The 18,682-nt window shown below is 39.7% G+C and overlaps 1 protein-coding gene across 1 annotated transcript in view; it reads left to right on the plus strand.

Annotated features, from left to right (window-relative positions):
- LOC111964475 (fibrinogen C domain-containing protein 1-like) overlaps positions 1–18,682 on the plus strand; it is a 273,359-nt gene that overhangs the window by 169,443 nt on the left and 85,234 nt on the right. Inside the window, exon 5 of the mRNA XM_070443759.1 lies at positions 10,522–10,618. Coding sequence (XP_070299860.1) covers positions 10,522–10,618 — 97 coding nt within the window. The remainder of the gene's footprint in view (positions 1–10,521; positions 10,619–18,682) is intronic.

Raw genomic sequence — 18,682 nt, forward strand, 5'->3', positions numbered from 1 at the left:
AAAGTGGAGCGAGCTTTCAGGTCATGCGCCCCAACCACAACAGTACACTTGACTCGACCCTCGTTCTGAACAGCTTAACTTCTTAATTTCTCAAAGAAAAAACATCAACCAATTTCTAAAGACTGTTGACATCTAGCGGAAGCAATAAGAACTGCAAGCAAGTTCCTTAGAAATCTAGATCCACATAGAAATCCCATTAAAAAGAGAGTGACCTCAAAAAAAAAGTTCCTGGATGGTTTGTCCTCGGGGTTTCGCCTGCCATATGTTCTGTTATACTCACAGACAGAATTTTAACAGTTTTAGAAACTTTAGAGTGTTTTCTATCCAAATCGACCAATTCTATGCATATCCTAGGTTCTGGGCCCGAGTAGCAGGTAGCTTACTTTGGGCACACTTTTCATCCGGACGTGAAAATAGTGCCCCCTAGCCTTAAGAAGTTTTAAGAACAAATTCTTATTTACAAGGGCAGCCTATTCCTTTCTCCTTGTCGGGGAATTGAAGCCCGGTCTCCCGCGTGCCCTGCCCGGCACGACACAGGGATTCTTTAGCTAAATAGCCCACTACTGTTCTGCCGACCGTCACGTTGTACAGCACCATATTTTCCATAGCATTCTAAAGGAAACCTAGAGGTTTTTTCATTTTTCTTGGAATAGAAACACCATACTATTAAGCAAATTATTTCACTTCTTTGGGGTAGGGGGCAGTATTTTCACGTCCGGATGAAAAGCGTGCCCAGAGTAAAGGGCCTGCTACTCAGACAAAAAAGCTAGAATATGCATATAGATTTGGATAGAAAACACTGAAGTTTCTAAAACTGTTTGAATGATGTCTGTGAGTATAACAGAACCCATATGGCAGGCAAAAACCTGAGAAAAAATCCAACCAGGAAGTGGGAAATCTGAGGTTGGTCGATTTTCAGCTCAGCTCCTTTTGAAGATACAGTGGGATATTGGTCATGTTGCACTTCCTAAGGCTTCCACTAGATGTCAACCATCTTTAGAGCCTTGTCTGGTGCTTCTACTGTGAAGTGGGGCAGAATGAGAGGGGATTGAGTAAGGTCTACCATGAGCTGAACATGCGCTGACCATGCGCATTCATGTGAGAGCGAGCTCTGTTCCATCGCACTTCTGAAGACAAAGGAATACTCCGGTTGGAACATTATTGAAGAATTATGTTAAAAACATCCTAAAGATTGATTCAATACTTAGTTTTTCATGTTTTTACGGACTGTAACATTTCGTCCGTACTTTCTGCTGGACTTGCCCGTGCGTCGTGAGTTTGGAAAGTGTACTGAACGCTAGAACAACAAGGAGGAATTTGGACATAAATGATGGACATTATCGAACAAAACAAACATTTATTGTGGAACTGGGATTCCTGGGAGAAACAATTTAAAGGCAATGCTTCCAAATACTAATTGAGCGTATGTAAAGTTCTGACACACTGGGAATGTCATGAAAGAAAAAAAGCTGAAATAAATCATTTTCTCTACTATTATTCTGACATTTCACATTCTTAAAATAAGTGGTGATCCTAACTGACCAAAGACAGGGATTTTTACGAGGAATAAATGTCAGGAATTGTGAAAAACTGAGTTTAACCTTTCACGAGCCTCTACCCGGATCCGGGAGCACCCCCCACACCCCCCACACACTAATTAGCATACCTAGCATAGCTTCAAAAGTAGATAGTAGCATCTAAATATCATTAAATCACAAGTCCAAGACACCAGATGAAAGATACACATCTTGTGAATAAAGCCACCATTTCAGATTTTTAAAATGTTTTACAGGGAAGACAAAATATGTAAATCTATTAGCTAAACACGTTAGCAAAATACACCACTATTCTAACTCCATCAGTTTCTTACTCCTTCAGGTGCTATCACCAATTCGGCTCAACTAAGATATTGATATCCACTAACCAAGAAAAAACCTCTTCAGATGACAGTCTGATAACATATTCATGGTATAGGATAGTTTTTGTTAGAAAAAAGTGCATATTTCAGGTAGAAATCACAGTTTACAATTGCACCCACCATCACAAATCGACTAGAATTACAGATAGAGCAACGTGTATGACCAATTTACTCATCATAAAACATTTCATAAAAATAGACAAAGCATAGCAATGGAAAAACCCAGTTCTTGTGATTTCAGACCATATTTCAGATTTTCTAAGCGTTTTTCAGCGAAAACACAATAAATCGATAAGTTAGCATACCACCAGAACAAACGTTACCAGAGCATCGATTCCAGCCAAAGAGCGCTATAACGTAATCACCGCCAAAATATATTAATTTTTCACTAACCTTCTCAGAATTCTTCCGATGACACTCCTGTAACATCATTTTACAATATACATATACAGTTTGTTCGAAAAGGTGCATATTTAGCCATACAAAACCGTGGTTACACAATAAAAATACTAGGAAATCAAGCCTCAATATGTCTGACGTCATCTATCAGAGTGATCTAGTTTAATGAAAGCTAATCATATACTTGACAAAAAAATACAGGGTTGACAGCAATCGAAAGACAAATTAGTTCTTAATGCAACCCGGATTTACATTTTTAAAATTATCCTTACTTTTCAATACAGGGTTGGCCAAGTGAAGCTATACCAAACAAAATGGCGAATTATGCGTTTAAAATATTTCGACAGAAACACGGTTTATCATATTAAATATTGCTTACTTGAGCTGTTCTTCCATCATATTCTTGGGCAATGTATCCTTTCTATGTTATAAACGTCTTTTGGTCGATAGATGTCCTCTGTCCTTCGAAATGTTCACCACCAACGACCGACTCCCTAAAACGTGTGTCCAAACTTTCAGAACGCACAACAAAGAAATTCCTCAAAATCGCACTAAACGGATATAAATTGATATAAAACGGCTCAAATTAACTACATTATGATGTTTTTAACAACTATAACGACTGAAAACATGACCGGAGAAAATTGCTGGTAAAAAACGATTTGGAACGAGGCATGTCCGATGGCCTTCACGCTTGAGGCGCAAGTTGAGAAAGAGGGTCTCTGTACATTTTTGTCATTTATAATGGCTGTGAACGCCCATCGATTTCATTGAAAACGTGATGACGTACAGACACCCAGAGGAAGACGTAGGCAGTGTCGGTTCCTTCATAGCATTCACTGTGGCCTTATAAACAGACCCCAGATCAGAGGTAAAAATTTCTGAAATCTGAACCCTGTCATGAAAAGTGCTGTAGAAATTGTTCTGTACCACTCAGAGACAAAATTCCAACTTCTATAGAAACTAGAAGGTGTTTTCTATCCAATAATAACAATAATATGCATATTGTACGATCAAGAATTTAGCACGAGCAGTTTAATTTGGAGACACAAATATGCTAATGCGGAACAGCACCCCCTATAGTTGCAAGAAGTTAAATATATTTGGCTAAGATGTATGTAAACTTCCATCTTTAACTGTACATGTTATTACAAGAAAGGTTTTAAATTATCTGGTAATGCCAATATGGAAGACTATCAAATGCTTCTCAAAGATGCCCTCTGGTGGTCAAACTAGCAATAACTTGCTATAACAGAAAATATGGCTGACAATGAAATAACGTGCCACAGCATGCTGCAGCCCTGCAAGGTGTGCTGCAATATGACACAATGTTTAAAAAGGAGGAACACCTGTAGGAAAGCGAATTTAAGTGGGACCATTCTCCTACTCTTCAATCCAATGTATTCTACTGCTGTCATCATTTCTTACTCCAATCGGGCAGCAGTTCGTGTGCAAAAGTATATGATTAATGTGAGAGTAGTTCCTAAAATGTGTCAATGATAAGTGTCTCTTTCTCTCTCTTTTTTTCTGTTTCTCACTCTGTCCCTCTCCGTGTTTTCCCTTGCTCTCTCTTTCAGTCATTTAGTTAGCTAGTAAATAGATCATTAAACCAATTCGTGTCGTACTGAATCATAAGTAAGGCTAGGGTTTTTGCAGATGCAGAAGGTTACGACTGTTCAGAATGATGATATGATACGAGGTTATGAATAATATGTTGACTGTTTTATGGATGTGACAGTTTAATTCGGGAGATGGCAACTCTTTAATCCACCGCTCTCGTGGTGCCCCAAAATCCTAATGAGTTAACCGTTACATGATTAACCCTCCTGGTGTGTTCCGGTCAATTGAACCGATTTATACGTTTTCTCTCAGAAAAATGTACTTAATAATCGATTGTCATAAGGTTCCATGACTTTGTCCGCACAGGGCACTGAACACACAAAATACATTGTGATGCTTTTCATTACATTTTGGGTGTTTTATTTATTTATTTATTATAACTTTTGTACACCTGTGGTGTTCCCGGTCAAAATGGGTGAACTACAAGTATATAAAAATTAGATCAGGCACATGCCCATCATCAGAAGGACACAATTCCTCTCCCAGACCACCACATGCATGTGTGTTTGAAACACCACAACCACACACAACCAAACACACACACACACACACACACACACACACACACACACACACACACACCTCACTCCCCGTCTTGGCTTCCATGGCAACCCCCACGGGAACAATTCCCCAATAGAATATATCCCCTACGGGAACCACACCTGTTGGCATTCTCACAAACAATCGCAATATTGTTTCAATAATACATATAACTTTTCTCGCAGCTCTGGTATATAAAGCTTTTTTTGTGGCAATTATTTCTRTGGCAGCACAATGACCAAACGATATACTGTATGTGAGGCTCTTGATCATATCTTTGATCATGACACTGGTGAGGAGGMGAGAGGCCAGGAAACGGACAGTGAAGATGCTTTTCTCATAGCTCTGGTATACTCAGAAACAAGCTGTATGAGCTCAGGTCAATGAGGACTACAGGCCATAAATAGCAAATAGAAGTTCAAAACGTGTAATGTTCACAAGAACTTAAGTTGATAAAAAGATCTAACACAACATGAGGTGATAATAATAGTAATAATAATAATAATATATGGATTATTATGGATTTATAATCAGCTATAATGGGGCGGTCATTTTGGACCGGGATCACAGAATTAATTAACATGACACGAACATAACAGGAGGGTTAATTTAATTGGGTAACAATTAAACATAGTTAGTTGATTCGATAAATAACAGTCATCAGATTAATGAAAGTAAAGTCACGACAGTGGCCAATCAGATTTCAGGGTTGGGCCGTGGCCACCCTGGGCCACACCCTGGACACGCCACTGCTCACATTCTTCTAGATACTCTCTATTTATACTTCCTTACACCCTGAAGTGCACAATTTTACCTATCAGACATCTCTGACTCCTCTTGCAGGTGCTTCCAGCGAAACAGTGAAGCAGAGTTCAGCTCTTTCAGAAACAAGATAACAGTCGTTAGATATCTTTCCCGAAAGGGCACTGCCAAAGTGCACAGGAATGGAGAGAATTGAGTTATTATCAGCAGGCGAAAGTGTGTAAAAGCAAAAGTCTGTCTGACAGAACTCAGCCACATCGTTGGCGTTGCTTTGGGGAAACGAATGGAGGGTGGTTTGTTTCTTTTTGCTGGATGTGATTCGTGTTTGATTTGGAGGATAGGATTTGTGGTCTCCCTGTTGCATTTTAAACCTCACTGCTACCCTGCTGGCTCTGGGCTAGAGCTAATGGTAGTGGAATTCAGAGAGAGAGAGAGAATGAGGCATAGAGGAGAGAGAAAGAGCGAGAAAGATATTTATATAGAGAGAGAGAGAGAAAGAGAGAGAGAGAGGGGGGGAGAGAGAGAGGGAGAAAGATAGAAAGTCAGAAGGAGAGAGTGAGAGTGAGGAAGAGAAATAGAGGTAGAGAGATGTGAGAGTGAGAGAGCAAGTGAAAAGAAAAGCCTCTCTCCATCGTGTTCTAATACCTATCATCACTCACTCAATTTGCACTATTCTCCTCCGTTCTAGAGAGAGAGGGAGGGACAGAGGGATAGAGAGGTAGTTATGCCACAAAGGAGAATTTACTGAGATGGGTTTTGAACTATTGTGTTTCATGTCTTGTTGTTGCCTTTGATTGTCTCTGTACCCAAAAGGCATTTACCACCTCGCCTACTGGGAGAATGAGAGGAGTAGAGCACAAAGGCCTGCTATGGAAACTAAACGATCTTTACAATATGACTACTAGAGATTTTAACAGAACATATTCTAAATTGCCAGCATGGTCATAGTAAACACAACTTACATTCAAACAAACAGATATGAATGAATCAGTGACACATCACCAGCTCTTAAATCACACACATCTTTTTTTCCCCAGAACACTCACTGTGTAGTCCAGCCCTGTACAGATATGTACTGTACTATATCCCTATATAGCAGGGTCTGAGAGGTAGCAGTCAGTGTGTGTTTCAAACACTTCATCCATGGTGTGTGTGTTACGGTCAGTCGTGGTCACCCCACTAACACCAGACCATAGCAAAACTGCATCTATAAAGGGGAGAAACAAACCACATGGGACAGAGCCCAGTAAAATAACGCAGGACAAAGCAGTCTTATAGATGGACTAAGAACAGCATGGAAAACTACCAGATAGCAACTGACCATCAAGAAATGCAATCCCTTCAAGACAACTTTCTGCCCATCACATATCCTCACAATTAAGGAAGGCTAGGCTACTGGCTGTAGGCCTACAAAACAAACAAGATTTTTTACAAGATGCCAGACCCATCTGCTCTGCTCCCATGTTACTWCCCCCTCAGCATATTGCTCTTGGTTGATGTGATGGCAACTGGTCCCTAATCTCCCACGTGCTCTTGAATTAACTATGACTTGACCCGCAGACAACTTTCCTAGGACTACACCCGCGCATGCTTGAGAAACATGCATCCCAGGTTTCAACCAGTTAGTTATATGCACCCCTGCTTGTTGAGGCAATGGTTTTTCCCAGGGAGCGTTTTAAGGTATTTCACCTGCCTTGTATGAACCATCCTGATCTCGCAAGCTTACATTCTGTTTTGTGTGTACGAGGCTAACACTGAGGGTGAGAGTGTCCATGTGGGTAGCCTGTAGATAATATTTGTCTAACAGTCCGCGTATCCTGATTCCCACCAAATCTGGATTTTGTGTTGAGTTCATTTTTTTTTTTGAAGACATACATTTTTGTTTATCATTTGTTTGTTTCGGTAAATCCTTTCTGCCTATTTTTGCCATAATTATTATTTATTCCTACCACTTCTAGGCCTACCGTACTTTAGTGAATAAAACCAACATTTTGGCACCGTAAATGCCTTTTGCCTGTCTACCTATAAAACCGTGCGACACTTCTACCTTTTCACAGTTGAACTGTAAGCCTAGGATAAAAACAAAGATTTCTTTCATGGTGTTTGTCGAGGTGTGGGTGGTTCATTGGTGTGGAACACGAACCGACTCAGAGAATTGACTGTGTCACTTTAACACAAACAGCACCTTCACTGGTAATCATTCTGACTGTTTCTCCATGCAGATGTATTTTTCACAGCCCTAGCACATTTCCAATTTCTGTTCATCTACTGCTTGTGATGACCCAATCATCAGCATTTTTCCTGGGGAGTATACAAACATATCTCGGCCTACACACACGCGCAAAGGCACACAGGCATACAATCGCACACACACCCACACCCGCACACGCACACACACACATACACACACAGTGCCTTGCAGAATGTTACAGTGAGTTGTTTTCTATTAAGTCTTTCATCTAAAGTCTGAGCCGTGTAATCGAAAATATTCCGTATATTTGTTTTGTTTTCCATCCTGAAAGGTCTCTTTTTATGCAAAGCTTCACTCTATTTATTCACACATCACTTAGCTTGATATAATTAATTTCATTTCATTCATAGTGCTACAGTGGGCGAAGGATAATGTCATTTTCACCTAGTGCTAGAGTTCAGATTATTTTATTATGACAAAGTCAATCAAGATTTGATGGATTCCTTTCATTAGCTTCCTACAAATGGCCTTTTCAGAAGGGAAGAGCGTGTGCATTAGATATTGGTGAGAGCAGAAGCATTTATGACTGAGAGAAGATACCATTTTAGTGGTGTCCTTAGATCTACAAGATCTGTGCACTGTGACTCATCTTACTACTGGAAAGATACAGCAGTTAGGAAGTGTATCACTGCTGATCCCAGACCCAACCTCCAACCTTTAAACTCCCCCACAGATTACTGTAGAATTTTACAGTACTTACTATATAATTCTGTAGTAAACTATAGTATACTGTAGGGTACTACACGACAGACTTTAGTATCCCTCCCATCATGTTATATGGGTACTTAGTATATAATTATGTAGTATRCTGCAGAATACTACAGTACGTAGTACAGTATTATCCACACAAAAAACACTTTAGTAAATACTACAGAAATGCCTGCAAAAACACAACAGTCCGCATGTACTATAATAAATAATACAGCATTCAATTTGCATATACCCTGCACATTCTCCTCCCCCGTGTCCCAATTTGTGCAACCTGTAAAATAACCTAYATGCCAAGTATAGACTATATATTGTGTTCCCTACAGTTCATAAAAAACAAGCAAAATGATAAAAAACACACTACTGTCAATATTACAGTACAACATATAGTCTGCAAAAACACAACAACAATTAATATAGTATAAACKAGTCTTTTTTTACWACAGTATGTATACTATAGAAGACTGTAAATACGACTGTAAATACGACAATACGACTGTACAAAGGCATCTTTGGTGTCCTAAGTTTTCATAACTGTGACCTTAATTGTGTCTTAACGACCGTTCCACAGGTGCATGTTCATTAATGATTTATGGTTCATTGAACAAGCATGGGAAACCGTGTTTAAACAATATACAATGAAGATCTGTGAAGTTATTTGGATTTTTACGAATTATCTTTGAAAGACAGGGTCCTGAAAAAGGGACGTTTGATTTTTTGCTGAGTTTGTATATTTACACACATATAAATACATACACATACAGACATAGACATATAAATACATACATATACACATACATACAGTTGAAGTCAGAAGTTTACATACACCTTAGCCAAATACATTTCAACTAAATTTTTCACAATTCCTGATCACAATTTTCTTTAACCAATCATGGTCTTTAAATTAGAATATATATACTGTATATATATATATATATATATATATATATTACCTTTATTTAACTAGGCAAGTCAGTTAAAAACAGATTCTTATTTACAATGACAGCCTACCCCAGCCAAAACCAGACGACGCTGGGACAATTGTGCCCTGCCCTATGGGACTCCCAATCTCAGCCAGATGTGATACAGCCTGGATTTGAACCAGGGACTGTAGTGATGCCTCTTGCACTGAGATGCAGTGCCTTAAAATGCTGCGCCACCCGGGAGCCCAAATGCAGGGCCGACAGACAAGTTCCTTACTTTTTACCCCTTCCACTTTCATTTTCCATTTTTGCGGTAATGCCACAATTAGTAGGTTGTAATTGCCATACGTTTTAGTTAGCTGCATGTATGACATAACTCCACCAGTCATATTTATTATATAATTTATGAAGATTTTACCTTTTTTTTTATTTAAAAAATATAGTTTTTTTTATCAATTAGTATATTTGAGTTAAACCACAATATTTGTTGTATTATTTGTTCTGTCTTTTCTGGTGAATTAAATAGAAATTGCAACCAACTTTCTATGGMTTGATTTCCTAACTGAAAGTGGGAGGTTGTAATCTGAATGAAGGGAAAAAGGCCTTTCTTGAACATTGGGTTTAGAAATTCTTACTAATTAAGTATAACTTTTGTATGACTGAAGACTTTAGTGAGAGGTCTAATGCTTTAATATTTAATMATTTCAGTCCTCCGAATTCATGTTCATTATATAAATGGGCCCATTTTATTTTGTCTGGCTTGCCGTTCCAAATAAAATGGAATMATTTTTTCCTCACATAATTAAAAAAACTGTTTGCTAGGTGTAGGCAAGACCATAAGYAAATAGGTACTCTGGGATATGACTAAAGAGTCAATCAGGGTGATTTTTCCACAAATACAAAGGTGTTTACCTTTCCATGGTAGCAAGATATATCCTTTTTTTGCAAAATTTCTATAAAAATGTATTGGAGTGAGATCATTTATTTGTTTTGGAATATGTATACCGAATATATCCACATCACCATCAGACCATTTTATTGGTAAACTACATAGTAAAGTAAAAGTAGTATTTTTTAATGATCCAATACGTAATATAGTAYATTTGTTATAAWTTGGTTGTAATCCAGAGTTTAGAACAATTATCTAGATCCTCTATGAGGCTGTGGAGGTATCCAMGTTTAAAAGAAAACATGAATCATCAGCGTACATTGACACCTTTATTTCTAATCCCTTGAAATTATTGTTGGATCTGATTTTAACAGCTAACATTTCGATGGCAATAATAAATAGATATGCCGATAATGGACAACCTTGTTTTACTCCTCTTGACAGTTCAAAACTTTCTGAGAAGTAGCCAATATTTACTATTTGACACCTGCTCTTTGTCTGTGTACTCCAGGTGATCCAGCGCAGGGAAGATGGCTCAGTCAACTTCTTTAGAGGATGGGACTCTTACCGCGAGGGGTTTGGAAAAATCACTGGAGAACACTGGCTCGGTAAGTGTGTGTGTGTGTCCTTTTTGTAAGTGCACGATCAAGAAGCACCTTGGCCAAGTTCTTGGTTCCAGGACCATAGCTGAGTAGGATAATGATTTGAGTGCTGATAAAATACTCAGGACCATGAGGGTAAATGTGGRTGGTAAATGTGGTTTGAAGCAACGTCCCGATTATTCATCCAAACACATTTAACCACAGATACAACAGGAGACTGTCAGAGCACCACAGAGTACTCTTCCTATTCAGAGGGTGTAGTTGTCTTCTTAGCCACCGTCATCAAATGTCCCTCGGGCCAAACGTGAAATATGAAGTGGTGTACAGGCTAGAAAGGGATTTACTAGCTGCTGCTGCTTCCTGCTCCATCCACTTTCTTCCTTCCCTTCCTTCCCTCACTCGCTCTCTCTCTTCTTTTCTTGCCATTTTTCTCCCAGCCTGTCTCCCTGTGCTTTGTTCATAAAGCCTGTTCTTAGTGTGCCTGCATGTTCCTGGAGTCCAAGCTGTATGCTTACAGACTAGATAGTGTGTACTTTTCTTTGTAGCTTCAGAAGTGTGTTCCGTAGACGTAGCCTGCRTTGCTGTTGTCCTGTATCTTCAGTACTGCAGTATTGCCTAGCTGTGTAATTATGTACTGTATCTGCTACAGTGTGTCCTGTCCTGCAGCCATAGAGAATTGTTTACAGATGTGCTGCCAGTAGATGATCTTAGTGTGATCTTACAGTGCCTTCGGAAAGTGTCCAGAACCCTTGACTTTTCCACATTTTGTTACGTTACAGCCTTATTATAAAATTAATAAAATAATACAATTTCCTCACGTATCTAAACACAATACCACAATGACAAATCGAAAGCAGTTTTTTATAATTTTTTGCAAAAAAACGGAAATATTTTTTTTACATACAGTTGAAGTCGTAAGTTTACATGCACTTAGGTTGGAGTCATTAAAACTCATTTTTAAACCACGCCACAAATTTCTTGTTAACAAACGATAGTTTTTACGTGACACAAGTCATTTTTCCAACATTTGCTGACAGACAGATTATTTCACTTATAATTCAGTGTATCACAATTCCAGTGGGTCAGACGTTTACATACACTAAGTTGACTGTGCCTTTAAACAGCTTGGAAAATTCCAGAAAATGATGTCATGGCTTTGCATTATCGCCACACACATTTACAAGAAAAAAGCCTAAACGTCCCTTGTCCGTCACGAATGTGTGAATAAAATCATATTTGAACATACTCTGCCAATTGTCCGTGGAAAGTATTATTATTATTAAAACACAGGTCTATGTGTGTGGCAATCAAGATGCGTTTGCTCATGACCGAAGGCCACGTCCTCAAGACAGAAGTATACTAACAGGTGTTTACATGGTTTTGCTCATGTGCTAGGTAATATAAATTTCAACTTTAGTACCGGCGCTGGGTAAAACAATACTTTCCTATGGATATTTTGTCTCAAATTTCAAACAGCTGAAGAAACCAACGGCACAGACAACCGGTGGATTAAGTTTCAAATGAAATGTTATTTAATATTCTGGTTTGTAAGGAAAATGTCCACGATTTTGCAGTGCTTTGTTTCAGACTGTATCCGCAACAACTGGTATAGGTCGGATTTATTAGGCAAGGAAAACTGCAGTACATGGTTCATATGCAAAGTAGGGATTCATGATCACAAGCCATTTCGCCTACACCCGCAATAACATCTGCTAAGCACGTGTATGTGACCAATAACATTTTATTTGATTTCAATGAGAAATGTAGAATTCTTTAACCTTTTCTGCAGTGTATCTGAAAAGTTGACAGTATTATTAGACTAATATTATAATGAATGTCTAAAACATGTATCTTTAGTTTGAGAATTGTATTTCCGTTATTTGAGAAATTTTAATAAATTAATTGAAGATGCAAAATTACCTTTTATTTGAGGCACTCTTTTTACTTCACAATTATTCTGCTTGTGCATATTTCCAGCCAAAGCCATTCTGTTTTTTGACTTAGCCCTGAATCCCCATACCGTAACTGGATTTCCCCATACCGGTTACTGGAACTATTTACATTGACCCCCCCTTTACAAATTACCTCGACTAACCTGTAACCACCCGACATTGATTCGGTACGGTTCCCCCTGTATATAGCCTCGTTATTGTTATGTAATGTATTGTGTTACCTTTGATTGATTCGATTTTTTAAACTTTAGTTTATTGAGTAAAGTATTTTATTAACTTGAACTGCATTGTTGGTTAAGCTCTTGTAAATAAGCATTCACCGTAATGTCTACAGCTGCTGTATTCGGCCCATTGATGACAAATACAATTTGATTTGATTGAATGTGGCCCGAGTGTATTAGGACAGTAAGTACACAGTGCAACCATGTATCCAGTAGATGGCACTATCTGCTTTTTGACCAATCAGCTAACCCCCATCCCATGCGCTGAGTGTAGTTTGGGTTGGATTGATTGAGTAACTAGCCAAGTGAATAAGTGTGGTGCGTTTTATTTGAGAAAAAGTGTGTATGGTCAGTGTAGTAATCTTGAATAGACCAACAATAATTGGAGGACACGGGATGTAATCTTTACTTGTCATTTATTAGGGTTTGTTTAACACCACTGTCTATCATGAGACCAATACTCAACTGCTGGCTCATCTATATTGCGCACAGAACGGTTACCAACCTAGGACCGGTGATAGCGGCCTGGTTAGATGAGCCAGCATAATTTATCACCATATAAAACAGTCAGAAACAAAACACTTTAGCTTCATTTGATTTAGGTGGCCTGGTACAATTGGCACCAATGGAATGGTCCCAAAAGTGCAAACTCCAAATAAAAAACAAACCCACCTCAAATACTTTTTGACATATATTCACATTTTGACATGACCCAGACCCAGGTTTGGTATCATATTGGCAGGCAGTCCTCACTTTTGATTATAACAATTAATTTAAAGTCAGTGTTGCAGTGGCTGTCCAGTACAGTCTTTTAGCAGTCCAGTATTGAAGGTGTGGGAATATGGTAATTCAACCTAACTCGGGCAAATTCAAAATCTTCAAAACGTTGCATACAGAAATGTTAACCTTGATTGGGTGATATTACCACAGACTATCCATAATGTTGACCAGATACTCAAGTGGCTACTCTAACAATTAAATAAAATGTCTTAAAAAATGGAAGGCAGTCGGGATGAGCCAAGATCAGGTGAGACCATTCTACCAATGAGAGGGAAGATACGTATCTGAAGAACAGGAATAACTAAGTAGGACACGTGATACCCCGGCAAAAACAAACACTGTATAAAGTGTTTGTTTTGCCGGGGTGTCACGTGTCCTACTTATATCTGTACACCCGTAACAACCTAACAATTACGACACAAATTTTGATTAAATAAGCCTGCGCTCACAATATCAAGCCATTCAATTTTTTTTGTAGACCAAATCGACTCTCACTTTGATCTCCAAACTAAAACTCCTCACTTGGTAGCGAAAAAAATACAAAAAACATCGCCACCTGCTGGAGAAGACATATTTCGCGCTCAGTTATCCTCTAGCATCGCCTCTTTCTCACATACTATCGTTCTTCATTTTCAGCGGTCATTAATTTCTGTGCTTCTTCTAGCTAACCTTCTGAGATCATGCATCGACTTCAGCACTTGGCAAATAGATCATTGATTGCACGTGTTTTTGACCAGTCTCCAGCCCTTGTGCGGACAAAGGCTCGGGACATCATGTTTAGTGCAATCCATACGATTCAAAACACAAGGACGCCGTTGAACAGTATGGACAGAAGAGATTCAGTACAGCTGAGGCAACCGTGGTCTTGAGAGAGAATGGCAAGATACGAGAAAAGAGTCTGACCATGGACAACCCCTCAATCCGCGAGTGAAAGCGGTGGAGTACGCTGTAAGAGGACCCATTGTCACGAAGGCTGGTGACATCGAGAGAAGGCTTGCAACAGGTGACAGAACAACACATTGCCTATCATTCTAACTAGCGAGGAAAGAAACCAATAGGTGAGCTTGCTACTAGCTCATGCTAACCAGCATTTACTGCAACTAGCAATTTACCACATCCGTAACGTTGGCACCCCCCACCAACAAACTAGCTAAGATTAGTCATGGATATGTGCTCTCATGCTTTATATGATCAACTAAAATAGTGGACGACAGTTGGGGAAATGGAGGAGTAACGTAGCTTACTAGCTAGTTTATATATAATTATGTGTGTAGCGTCTACCCTCAGTGCCGATACAATGTTGCATCATCCTCCTCGAGTCGCGATGCATCCATCCGCTTGTATGTATGTGTGTGATAAGGAGCCATCCTTGCTCAACCTTGGTGGTACCTCCTTGTGGACGTGGCAGTGATGAGCTTTGACAGGGACCACCAGACAGTGAGAATTTCTCAATCTACGTCCGGTATTTTTCTTTGTTTGATTTTGGAAACGGTCCTCTGCAAACCGGAATGTTGAATAAAATTACATTTTAAGTTACTCTACGGTTATCTGCGTAGTTGGTCCTTTTGCATGTGGACTTTGACTATCGAAAGGAAAGTCTTAAACAACTTTTCAAGCACTGGTAGTCCGTTCAGATAACTATCCCCTGAAGCATGCCACACTTATGTAAATACTTGCATGCATACTTGCCAAACATGTACAGTGCTCATGTTTACATGGTTTTACGCCTGCTTCAAGTGATATAATTCTGAACACAACTCGGTGCTTTGAAAAGTTGGTCTAATAATACTTTTCCTATGGATGTCTTGGCTCAAATTCCAACCTGCAAAGGACCAACGACGCAGACAACCAGTAGAGTAAACTCATTTTTTATTCAACATTGCGGCATAATAGGACCTGAGAGGTCCATTTCCAGAATCAAACACTCTGGAAAAAATGCTCTGACAATTGCCTTGAGGCCGATACGTAAAGCTTAATAAAGAACAGTGATCGTGGATTCTATTTTCTTTGCATGTTATTCAATTGTTACCATGCACCTGCAACAGAGATAGCCAAATGTGTGCAAGTGCCTTTTTGATTCAGAATCAAACACAGAAAAATCCCAGAAGGCGCCATCTGATTCCAGGCAATGACGAACTTTGCTATGAAAGCTCAACCAAAGTTACTGGTAGCTAACCCTTAGCTCAACTGCTTTCATGTACATTTGTGCTGTTTAGTGATGCTTTACATTAATATCAGACAAGGACCACTTGTAATCCAGACTGTTGTGTGGGGTTGTTTTAGGCTAGTTTACTTTAATGATGAAGATGAGCTACAACACATAGATCCTTTTATTTTACATGTAAATTATATGACCTACAAGATCCGTGAACTGGAATTCATTCATTCAGACTGATGCTGTGACTGACCTATAGCCCACAACTCCAACTTGAACAAAAGCCAGTCTTCAAAAATCTACTCCACTACTCTTCTTTCACTTGAGTCTTACACTCGCTTGTTTCTCTGTATGTTGGATAAGTTGATGATGTGTGCCTTGGACAAAGGCAGTTCAACTAATAATAGCCCTGAAACAGGTGCCTTCCTAGGGGCTGGTAGGAGCACATGATCCTTGTACCACCCTGACATATACAAGACCACACTAGGGTGGGTCGCTTTGTTATGTCCCCTGCATACTCTTGTCAAAATTGATTTAGATACTGGGCCACCACAGGGGCATTAAAAATGAAATTGTAGGATTGCAGCACTTAGGTTAGGCTAATACAATGTAAAGGATGGTGTCAATCAATGATATACCCCCAGTATGCCATAATCATGCAATGTATTTGCTCTTAGACCACAACCTTGACAGGAGTAATTATTTGATCCATCACTTGCTGTGACAACTCATCTAATATACTTTTCTGTCTTGTAGGCCTAAATCTGCCTCAACAGTTACAATGATAGAAAGAGTAGCCTACTTAGATCAAACTACACTGAACAAAAGATAAACGCAATGTGTAAAGTGCTGGTCCCATGTTTCATGTGCTGAAAATAATGAAACCAGAAATGTTCCATTTGCACAAAAAGCTTATTTCTCTCAAACTGTGTGCACAAATTTGTTAAAATCCCTGTTGTGAGGATTTCATCCGTCAATCAGATAATCCATCCACCTGACAAGAAGCTGATTAACAGCATGATCATTACACAGCTGCACTTTGTGATGGGGACAATAAAAGGCCATTCTAAAAATGCCGTTTTGTCACACAACAACAATGCCACAGATGTCTCAAGTTGAGGGGAGCATGTATTTGGCATGCAGACTGCAGGAATGGCCATCAGAGCTGTTTGCCAGAGAATTTAATGTTTAATTCTCTACTATAAGCCGCCTCCAAAGTCATTTTAGAGAATTTTGTCAGTACGTCAAACCGGCCTCACAAACCAATAGTAGACCTCCACCACAGCCCTCCTACATCAGACGGAGGCAGAGAGAAGGACAGAACCAGCAGGAGAGGATGAGGGCCGTGCCTGCTGGCTATAAAAGGATTTATCAAGGTTTTCTTGACCCTGCTGTGTCCAGAGTGCTCTCTCTCTATATTACTCTCCTCTCCCCCTCTCTTCCCCCTGCACGTGGTTTTTGGAGAACTAAACAATCTCAGCGTTCTGACACAAGACAGGACTGTCATCCCAAATCGCTAGTCTTTGAGTTTTCGGCACCTCCCAACACACACACGCACACACACACACACACACACACACACACACACACACACACACACACACACACACACACACACACACACACACACACACACACAGCCATGCGCACACACCACTTCACACCTCTCCTGCAATCAACATGTACTTTACACCACTAAAGGGGTTTAACAGCTCAATTATGGCACGACTAAAGCGCTAAACTCAGAAATCTGCGCTTGGTTATATATTTTTTAGTTGCGTCGAGGGACGGCCAGGGAGAGGGAGAAAGGAAAGAGATTGGGGCAAAAAAACATAGCTTTTCCTCTTTTGTTCCCTCGGAGGTTGTTAGTTTGTCTTTAACGAGCCGCAGCAAAAGATGGGATGACCTTTTCTACATCAGACGCAGGTGGAGACATCACATTACAGCTAAACACACTGCAGATGCAAACCCATATGTCACCTATCTACACAGGCAGAGCAGATCTGAGAAGAACTGTCTGACAACTACATGGACAGTCTACACACTACTACTTCTACAGATACAAGAGCAGAACACACCCACAGTACTGCAGATATACAGTGCCTTCAGAAGGTAGATCCCTTGACTTTTTCCACATTCTGTTAGGTTACAGCCTTATTCTAAAATGATTAAGTTGTTTTTTGCCCTCATCAATCTACCAACAATACCCCTTAAAGAAAGCAAAAACGTTTTTAGAAGAAAAATATGAAATTTATTACAAATAAACTGAAAATATCATTTATATAAGTATTCAGACCTTTACTCAGTACTTCCATTTAAGAATGATGGAGGCCAATGTGTTCTTGGGAACCTTCAAGGCTGCAGAAATGTTTTGGTACCCTTCCCCAGATCTGTGCCTTTGAAACCGATGTGAAAATGGCTAGCTAGTTAGCGGTGGTGCGCGATAATAGCGTTTCAATCGGTGACGTCACTGGCTCTGAGACCTTGGGGGTAGCCCCTTGCTCTGCAAGGGCCGTGGCTTTGTGGCGGATGGGTAACGATGCTTCGACGGTGGCTGTTGTCTATGTGTGCAGAGGGTCCCTGGTTCGAGCCCAGGTAGGGGCGAGAGAAGGGACGGAAGCTATACTTTACATTGATGCTGTTGACCCGGAACTGCATCTCCTTCCTGAGCGGTATGACAGCTGCATGGTCCCAAGGTGTTTATCCTGCATACTATTGTTTGTACAGATGAACGTGGTACCTTCAGGCTTTGGAAATTGCTCCCAAGGATGAACCAGACTTGTGGACGTCTAACATTTTTTTTTTCTGAGGTCTTGGCTGATTTCTTTTGATTTTCCCATGATGTCAAGCAAAGAAGCACTGAGTTTGAAGGTAGACCTTGAAATCATTCACAGGTACACCTCCAATTGACTCAAATGATGTCAATTAGCCTATCAGAAGCTTCCAAAGCCATGACATCATT

This window comes from Salvelinus sp. IW2-2015, linkage group LG5 (genome assembly GCF_002910315.2).
Source record: "Salvelinus sp. IW2-2015 linkage group LG5, ASM291031v2, whole genome shotgun sequence".
Taxonomy (NCBI): Eukaryota; Metazoa; Chordata; class Actinopteri; order Salmoniformes; family Salmonidae; genus Salvelinus; species Salvelinus sp. IW2-2015.